Below are 9,887 nucleotides of genomic sequence, written 5' to 3'. Positions count from 1 at the left end.
GACTTCAATCTTACATCTTCTTGCCCGGTTGTGGGGGTACACAGTGCGTGGCCCGCAATGCAGGAAGGTTCATGAAGGAAAGTACCAATCACACCTTGAGATTTGGTGTGATATCAACAGTTTCGTTATCTACGGAAGTCCAATGGAACTTCTGTTTGAAGCAACAGCTAGTGCGCTCATTTATGCACTGAACCATTTTGATGTAATATTTGGAGTTGAAATTTTAGATATGAACTATGCACGTGATGGTCTTTGATGTAATTTTAGAAATGCTTATAGTTTGAATTAATGTATTAGTGTTTATTATGACCGAAATATCTGTTTATGAGTGAAATATCTGTATATGTGCTTGTTATCTGTGATTGAAATATCTGTGAGTGAAAGAACCAGCCAAAATTTGAAAATGGGCACGGCTGGTTTTACCAACCGGCAGTAAAACCAACCGGCAGTGATAGGTGGACTATCATTGCCGGTTGGATCCACAAACCGGTAGTGATGCTGATTTTCAGTGCGTCTCCCCTGCGAGTCTTCTTCTGGAACATCGAAGTACAGCTAGGTACCGGTGACGCTGGTGGTTGATGCTGCTGCTGATAGTGTGGGCAGGCATCCTAGTCTCCATGGTAGCAGGCAGGCACGGGAGGCCTTTCTGGTGAAGAAAAAAGGAAAATTGGGGATTAGAGATGTGGAGGTTCTGTATCTGCAGGTTGATAGGATTTTGGGGGTGGATTTGGTGGACATTCTAGTGGATTTAAGGGAGGAACGGGGCGGCAACGAGCTGTCGCAAGAGCAGGGTTGCAGGGCATTATGCAGCGCTTTTTTTATGATGCCTGTGTTTTGCGTCAGGTTCTCCTTCAACCTCTAACTAGCGACTTAGGGTTAGGTGTTGGGGTTTTTAGGGTTATGGTTCAGGGACTAGGTGGCTTCCAGACATAGAGGGAGGCCTTGGGCAATTGGCCGGCCCAGTGGTGGTGGCAGGCGTTGCCGGCCACTAGTGGTGCAGCATGACCGGTGGGCGGTGGTGGGTGGCGGGGATGCCCCGGAGACAAATGAGGAGGGCAGGGCGGGAGCGAGCACTTTTAGATGAGCTCGTTGGAGGCGAGGAAGAGGGAGGGACGGGGGCAGGGACTCACCGGATGGGCTCGTCGTCATCAAAGATAACACCGGTGAGTAGGGGGAGGTGGTACAGGGGCGGTGGGGACTACTGGAGTGTGGCGATAGGGGCGATTTAGTCGCCGTAGAAACCCCCGCCGAGAGCTTTGTGTGCAAATCCTATGATCCACTCTTGCATGCGCGAGAAAACAGAGCTCATCTAACACAGTGATGCAGCTTATGTTTCCATCTTCTTATTTTGGTATATCAGCGAGCTGTTGCTTGCCCTGGGGATTATAGTATGCCTAATTCAACTGAGAACAATCTACTTCTGCTTTGTTCAAAGTACTTACATATGAACTGTTACAAAAAAGCTGATCCTCTGTTATAGTTAGACGCCAGCTTATCATAGGGTTCGCGAACGTTCCCTCATCTGTTCCCCATCTACAGTCAAGAGAGGCGAACCTCAGGCGCTTTCTAGAAACTGGCGCCGATCTCCCTGATTCCCCTCCTCCGGTGGCCTCTTCGGCACCAGGGGAGGTGGGGATCTAGTAGATCGGCATCCGGCGGAGCTCGTAGTCTAGCTAGTAGTGTTTTCTTTTGGTAGGTTGTTAGTCTTTCCCAGTGGAGCCATCGGTGACTATGACATGCGGGCTTTTGCTGCTCCCAGCTGTCTCCGGTGAGGTCACCTTCTATGGTGAGGTCTCTGGCGAGGGTTGTGCGAGGTTTGTAGGTGTATGTGTGATGTGTTTGTGTGGGATGTCCTTCCCCCTTGTTTTGTGTGTTTCTGTGTTTGGGTCGCCAGATCTGGGTCAGTTTTTTGGGGCATCAATCTTCGGTGCAGCCAAGTATGAAGAAGCTTGTTCTTCGTTTCCTCCACTCTATCTGGATAGAAGGCTGCCGATGCTCTCCATCAGCCTCAGATGTGCCCTATCATCGGCTACGGGACATTGGTACATGCGGCGATCCAAGGTGTGCGTCTCTTGTTCGGATTTAGTGGGAGGGGTGATCTTCGGTTAATTTGTTGTTTTTCGGTGCTTACCTCTGCAGCATCAACGAGCCGACCGGCGCAATTGGCCGGAGCTGAAGAAGAAGATTAGGACCTCCATAGGTCATATGTGTTTTTTTCTTTTGTCAGGGTCCTACTTGTAAAAGGGGGTGTACTGTTTCAGAATTTTAATATAATTCCCACCCTTTCGCAAAAAAAAAGTTAGACGCCAGCTTATTCATTATGTGCATTTCTTTATTTGGCATGAAGTCCATAAGTAGTACCGATTTAAATAAAATTTATGACTATATTGACACAATACTCTTCATGATATTTCCTAAGTAATTTGATCTGATCATGAAGTCTCATGACACCGGAAGTACATCCCGTATTAAGGTTTACATGTTCCTCAAAGTTCTCTCATGCAGAAAAGGGACATCACCAAAAGGATTCTTGTCAACTAGCAAAACACGGAAGTTGATTGCTTGTTCGATGCCCTCGGACCTGTTCTGAAAAAGTCGAGGTATTTCGAATTGTTTGTTGACACGGACAAAGTAAGGGAAAACCTAGAAAGATCCGAAGTAATTAGCGATATTTTTTTGTTTATAAACTCCCCTGGCGGGCGGCACCCAGATTTGAACTGGGGATAAAGGATTTGCGAAAATCCTAAATAAACGGAAGTTTGGGTTTGTGAGTGCTTAGTCAAAACTAGGTGTGCTTCCACGAAATTTTCCAGCAAAAAGATGCAGTAGCACGTTGCAGCATGTTGTTGCGTCAGAAACGCCTTTGACCGAAGTTGAGTTCTCAGAGTGATCTGGTTTACAAATGAAATATATAGCCTTATTAGCATCGCACAGGTCGATCCCGTTGCAAATTAGCTCTACCTCAATATATCAAGCCAGCGTTGATGGCCATCGCGTCGTGGTTGCGATGGCTTCTTGTCGCAGTTGCCGCGCTACTGGTACTAGCGGCGATGATGCTGGGGAGGCGCAGCCAGCAGCTGCATCCCATGGTGGTGGTGCCCGGCTACGCCACCAACGAGCTCGACGCGCGGCTCACCGAACTCTACCGGCCGTCGTCGCCGCGTTGCAAGAAAACCGGCTGGTTCCGCCTCTACCTCAATAACACGGCCCTTGAGGACCCCAGCGACGTGCGCTGCTTTGCCGAGCAGATGAGCACGGTGTACGACCCCCTGTCCGACGACTACTACAACGCTCGCGGCGTGGAGACCAGCGTCCCCTTCTTCGGCTCCACCCAGGGACTCCGCTACCCCGACCCAGACCGCAAGTAATAAGGACTAGTATTTCATATCCATAGCATCACCCACGCAGGTTTAGCTCGAATCCAATGCATGACGATGCATTCCGGCCGGCTGGATATCGATCTGCACGCATGCAGGGACTTTTCGTACATGGACAAGTTCGTGTCGCGGTTGGAGCGGATCGGCTACCACGACGGCAAGAACTTGTTCGGCGCGCCCTACGATTTCCGGTACGCCGTGGCGCCGGTGGGCCACCGGTCCAGGGTCGGCTTGGCCTTCTTCCGGCGCCTCAAGAGGCTGGTCGAGAAGGCCAGCCGGCTCAACGGCGGCAGGCCGGTGACCATCGTGGCCCACAGCTTCGGTGGCCCGCTGGCGTACCAGTTCCTGCTCCGGAGGCCCTTGTCGTGGCGCAAGCGGTTCGTCAGGCGCTTCGTCCCGGTGGCCGCGCCGTGGGGCGGTGTCGTCACCGTCATGCTGGCGCTCAACTCCGGGAACAACCTTGCCCTGCCGTTCGTCGACCCGCTGGCTCTTAAGGCCGAGTACCGCAGCCTAGAGAGCAGCGTGTGGCTGCTGCCCAGCCCCAAGGTGTTCCCGGCCGCGCAGCCATTGGTGGCCACCAAGAGCAGGAACTACTCGGCCCACGACATGGCCGATTTCCTTGGCGCCATTGGGTTGCGCGAGGCGATTAGGCCGTACAGAACCCGCGCGCTGCCCCTGTTCAGCGAGCTGCCTTCTCCACAAGTGCCCGTGGCTTGCGTCGTCGGGGTCGGGAGGGACACGCTGGAGAGGATGGTGTACCCAGGAGACGACTTCAGCGTGGCGCCAACCATGGTCATGGGAGACGGCGACGGGCTGGTGAACCTGGCCAGCCTCGTCGCCGTCGATCCGGCGTGGAGACGTTCCAGAGCCGGAGCTTCTGCTCATTTTAAGATGGTGAAGGTGAGCAATGTATCGCACACAGACCTCCTCGTCGAAGATTGTGCTCTTGACATTCTCATCGATGCCATCCAACGCCCCAATTGATACATTTAGTCCATGCAAATTTTCATAGTTGCACTTCTTTTCTTTGCTCAAAGCTGGATCTGTTTGGGACGTCAGTATATTTTATCACCTCATCTAACAAAACCAGTTGTAATTCACTGTGCACAAGAAATCCCCTTAGTTACTGCTGCATTTATTGTTTTCCCTTGAAATTTTATTTATCGCTTAGATACAACAATAAGAAGCTATTAGCCGAGCATATCATCTTTCTTGACGCGAAAAGCTATTACCAGTAAAGACGACAAAGCTGCCTTCGCCGGTCGCCAATATTACGGTTCCTGGAGAGTTAGAGTCCCAGGGGCTGATTCTTATCCCCGGACATAGAACCTGGGAAGGAGGCCAGACCGGTGGTGGACGATGCTGTGCATGCGGGCAGCGAGGAGCCATCGACCGAGGCGGTGGGCGGAGTTGGAGCGGGAGCGTCACGACGGTATTATTAGGGGAGGGCGAGGTCAAGGCGGTGGCAGGTGGATGGTGAGCAGCTCGGCGAGGCATTGGAGGTGCCATTGGTCATTGGTGGAGGAAGGGGAGATGTCGGTGTGGCAGGGAGTGCCATTGGCTGTAGGGGTGGCGGAGGGCAGCGGTTTGAGTGCGCCGAAGCTAGGGAATGAGTGGAGCAGAGACACTACACCATGACTGATATGGGTATGGGTGTCCCGATTTTTCGATGAGAAACATAAGTCGGTTTGGTAGAGATGACTTTGACAATCTGGCTATACTCGTACAACAATGGAGCGATTGGGTAATCGCTAAACCAACTCCTAGAGGTTACTAACCTTGTCGTGGGCACGATTAGCCTGAACACAAGGTTCTTGTCCCTACAAGCAACTGAAGAACAAGCAAGAACAATTGAGGACAATCTTAAATTGCGAATATAGATGAAGCACAATATAATGATATGGTGAAGTCCTGCAAATAGTCAACTAGGTGGTCGCAAAACACAATTAGAGATAATGTTGTTTGGCCCTAAGCGAAAACAATGCTAAACAAAACTCAACTATTACGGCCGCACTTGGCCTTTATTTATAGGGCACTCAAGTCCGCTAGACGCTACCAAACAAAGTAAGAAAATAAAATTTGACTCTATCTCTATCTGTTACAATATCAGTTCATTTTGATGATGCCGAGTCGCTCACAGGAAGTTTATTAATGGGGCCGGATCGGTTAGAAAGGTCACAGTGTGTCCTTTCCAAACTGTGGTTAAACACTTCCATATGACTCCTTATGTGAGAGATATGATCCTTTTGTTGCACGACTGTCTGCTGAATCCGAATCGAATTTGAAGGCTGAGTTGTAGTCAACTTGGTGTCCGAGTTGACTTGTCGGAGCGACGGTAAAGCTTGAAACTTGTCAAAGCTTGTTGGAGAACTTCTCGGAGCTTGTCGGAGAGCTCTTCGGGATGTCGATCCTGACTAGGACTCAGTGGCAGACTTGTCTTGGTTTGACTTGAGCTGTCTTCTCCTATATTTCTAAGTAGCAAAACATAACAAGATTTATTTAGTAGCATCCCATCCTCATAAGCATGAATAAGAACAGAGAGGAACGAGCTCATTTCATGATTTAATCGATGTGCACGAGCTTGTGTCATAGGACCTTTCAATGGCATAGCAACAACCGACTCTGGAGGATTACTTGTAGTGCGTATATCCGCATGAGTGATGTCCTCATCATCCTCCCCTTCTTAAAATAAAGTCATTCTTGACGGCAGCTTATCTTCAATTAGTTGTGCTGTTAAACTCAACTTCAAACCAGGAAGATTCACATCTCGTTTGTCATCCTCCAATGGTGCTATTATTTCAAATCGAAGGATAAGCAAAGTACATCCATTAGGTAGCATAATACTCTCATCAAGAACAGAATTTAAAGTATTTAGAAACATATTCACCTTATTCTCAAGTTCCCATGCACATACTCGCATCATTGATTCTTTGTATGCACCGGAGATGCTTTCAGGTCTTTTTTGAGTTCACACAATAATTGATGGAACAACATATAGTTTATAATTGGTAGCAAGATCAGCATCATCCTCCCCTTCTTGAAGAAAAGTCATCCTTGGCTTTTGATAGCCACCACTGTTGCAGCAGAGCTGCACCAGTTGCCTTGTACAATAAATATACTCCCGAGACTCAAGCAATAATCACCCAATTCTGTTCTCCAGCAATAACGCCGGGTATGCTAGCTAGTTGCTTGCTTGCTTGTTTTATTCCAGGTCACCATCACCTGGAGCAAAAAAAGAAAATTTTATTCAGTTGCTTTCAGTAGTGAGTCAATACCTTACTTTGAAACCATCATTCACGGCATCACCAATATCTTGAATAATTATTCACTTGGTATTCGGCAGGTCCTGCCGGCAACAATAGAATAGCTCACAGTACTATATTTCTTGTAGTTTGACAAATTCTTCCTTCAACTTTGTGCATGCTATCCTGGTTGTGCTAATCAAGAAATCTTCGATCATTGAAATGATTTTCTAAAGACAAAAATGCACTCAAGGTAGTGTACTTTGATAATATTTTGATTTAGCCAGTTGATATCCAACCTTTGTGGATCGAATCTTCAGAATTCTGAAACATTTTAAGAGAATCAAAACTGCCTTTGGGCACCATCCGTAAATGTGGTTTTGATATTCTACACTCACCATGCAAAATACGTTTCAAATGTGTTATATAGAAATGGTAACAAAACTACTAGACTAGCTCGCACAACTAAAACTAGGTAAAAATTTGGAAAAAAAAAATCAAAGCTAGGTAAAATTAGCTATTTCTATACTCCAACTAGCAGGAGGTTTCATACTCTTGAGAGTACATAATCTCACAATTGAAACAGCACTTAAACTTATGCATTACGCAACAGTTATGGTATCTCTAATACTACACTGGCTTAGTAAAAACCACATGACACAAGGAAAAAACTATCTAAAACACATGACACTAGGAAAAAACTATCTAGGAGTTGTAACGGATATGGTCATGTCATTAATACTGCATGACTCAGTCGCAGTGGATGCTTCTTCATTTCCCACCCTCACATTGAAATATGCTGGCTGCTTAGGCTCAGCCAGGATCATAATCTCACTGCTTAGCATCGCAACAACATCTGACATGGTCGGTCGATCAGCTGCATTCTCTTGTACACACAACAACGCAATGTTAATGCATCTAATCATTTCTTCCATAGTTCCAAGTGACACTTGGGAAGCAGTGATGGATCAACAAGTTCGATCCATCTTCCCTCTTCCCATAATTGCCATGCTTGGTTTTGCAATTTCATCACACAATGTAGGTTAGATAGCAAATGGAAACAACATTTACTAAGCAGTTTGTATATATAAACTCACATATCCAAGGAGATTGATGAAATCTCTACATTCATGGCTACCAGAATTCCGTTTTCCACTAAGCATCTTGAGAATAATAACGCCGAAGCTGAAGACATCCGATTTAATTTGATAGAGAAGATGCCCTCTGAAGCATATTCAGGAGCCATGTACCCACACGAGGAGTGTACTCGCAAGGAAGAAACCGCCATTGACAGCGAAGTAGTACCAGTTGTAGTAGAGCTCCTTCTGCGCCTTCTCTGCTCCATCGGTGTCGTCAAATTGATCAGCGCCAAATGTTGGAACACATGGCCAGATGCCACCTAAGCCGAGAGCAGTCAGAAATAGGCCCAGAGAAGGCAAGGCATCCTGAGGAGGCATCACCAATGTGTGTATGCTTGTTGGAACCACTGCTGAAAGTGTCAGTAAAATCATGCCCTATGAAAGAAAGTTCAGGCATAGGTGCTCAAAAGTTGTGCATCTGAACTGAGAAATAAATGTTCAGAATTCAGAAAAAACTGAACTAACATGCCAATCCTTAGAGCAAGTAGACATACAATGGTAAAGATCGTTAGGAAAATCACGATTGTTCGGTGTCGTCCCCAATATGAATCTGCCAAGAATGTTCCAAGAAGGGGAGTGAGGTAGCAGGTGCCCTGCCACGAAGCGATATTGCTCGCCGCAGTGACGTTGCTTTGCTTCTGCACCTTGGTCAGGTAACTGACCAGGTTTGTCCCAACTCCGTAGTACGCCATAGCACCGCAAAATTCACCACCTGCGGAGAACAAGGATTTGCGAAGCAAAGAAATTATCCACCATATGAATTACTATTGGGAGATGCCATAGATAGGTACCCGCATCTGATTACCTAGAATTGAGTAGCATGCTCTCCATTTTCCAGTATGTTTTTTAGATGCCGCATTCCCTCTGATATCAACAGACCCATTGCCAGTGTACTGTCCATGTTGGGGCATGAAAAAGGGCCCCGATCAGAGCGCGGCGAGAGCCCCTCTCCCTAGAGGAGGCTTAAGCTTGGAGATGAGCCTAGAGCTTGGAAAGGAGGAAGAGTAAGGAAGAAGCTCTGTAATCAATGGGAAAAATTGCTTTGAAACTGTGCCAAGGGGTAAAGTGAACGATATGGAAAGCTAAGGGGTATAAGATTCCTTTGGTTTTCGAGTTCATGGGGGAAATCAGTTCAGGAGGGCGAATTGAACTAGTTCCTTTCATATATGAGGCGCTGCTCTTGCCTCCGTTGTAGAAGTGAACATTCATCCGTTCAACTCAGAAGTGAAAATTTTACTATCTCCGGTTATAAATATATGATGTTTTGGATCACACACGATATCCAGTGCATAGTTTTAACCACTATTTTCTAAATATGTTTATAAAATCCAATAAATATGTGATATCATGATAGTATTTTTCAAGACAAATCTATGTATATGATTTTTAGTGTTTTTGAACCCAATATTTTGGAACTATTGTTGGTCAAAGTTTGTATAAAACATCATATATTTATGACCGGAGGGAGCAATAGGTACGCCCTAATATTCTTGTATACTACAAGGCCCCATCATGTATCCCAAAAGTGGATAATCAAATGAAAACTGGATCATCCTAAGCTCTTTTGGGCCTGGTTTCTTTGAAATTCAAGCAGATCTGACAAGATTATACTCATCAAGGCAATCACATGGCAAATGAACAAATACACAGCCCACTAAGAAATTGTGTCATGTCGGACAGTTGTGAGTACAATTTACTCATTTCTATGTAGCGAAGAGACACATATTACCATATACAATGCAGCTCTGACCAATGATTGATATTTGTATGTATACTCCTCATCGCTTTTTTTTAGATGAAAAAAGTATAAACTAGGCAATCACATTTATACTCCCGATCGCTTTTAACACAAGACGTGTGAAAAATCTGATGTGCCTCTCCCTTGTTGTCGTGATTGTCTTCTTTATGCGATTCAAGAATCAAGATTAGCACTTTGTATAAGCTAAACTCGAAAACACATGCATTCGTGCTTGTCAAGAAGCTGTAGTGTTGTTGTTGCCTCTGTATCTGATGGAGCAGTGCAAGAAGTAGTCCAGAACTCCAGATGCCCCTCGTTCAGGTCATCGGGGATCCACCCGGCTTCCCGCCGCGATGGCGAGCTGCGCGAGCGCGGTGCCCAGACTCTTCAT

General features: G+C 46.5%; 2 protein-coding genes across 2 annotated transcripts; one reads left to right on the top strand and one right to left on the bottom strand.

Annotated features, from left to right (window-relative positions):
* The first annotated feature begins 2,910 nt into the window (after positions 1-2,910).
* Positions 2,911-4,489, top strand: LOC133903755 (lecithin-cholesterol acyltransferase-like 1). Its single transcript, XM_062345213.1, has 2 exons — positions 2,911-3,364; positions 3,476-4,489. The coding sequence occupies exons 1-2, from the start codon at positions 2,985-2,987 to the stop codon at positions 4,359-4,361; spliced, it is 1,266 nt and encodes a 421-aa protein (XP_062201197.1). The 5' UTR covers positions 2,911-2,984; the 3' UTR covers positions 4,362-4,489.
* A 3,365-nt stretch (positions 4,490-7,854) lies between these two features.
* Positions 7,855-8,450, bottom strand: LOC133903257 (protein NRT1/ PTR FAMILY 8.5-like). Its single transcript, XM_062344565.1, has 2 exons — positions 8,253-8,450; positions 7,855-8,133 (listed from the first exon to the last, which is right to left on the bottom strand). The coding sequence occupies exons 1-2, from the start codon at positions 8,448-8,450 to the stop codon at positions 7,855-7,857; spliced, it is 477 nt and encodes a 158-aa protein (XP_062200549.1).
* Positions 8,451-9,887: the final 1,437 nt, after the last annotated feature.

This window comes from Phragmites australis, chromosome 21 (genome assembly GCF_958298935.1).
Source record: "Phragmites australis chromosome 21, lpPhrAust1.1, whole genome shotgun sequence".
In the NCBI taxonomy this organism is placed as follows: domain Eukaryota; kingdom Viridiplantae; phylum Streptophyta; class Magnoliopsida; order Poales; family Poaceae; genus Phragmites; species Phragmites australis.
The sequence above is the reverse complement of the archived record's forward strand: the minus strand, read 5'-3'. Positions and strand labels throughout refer to the sequence as shown.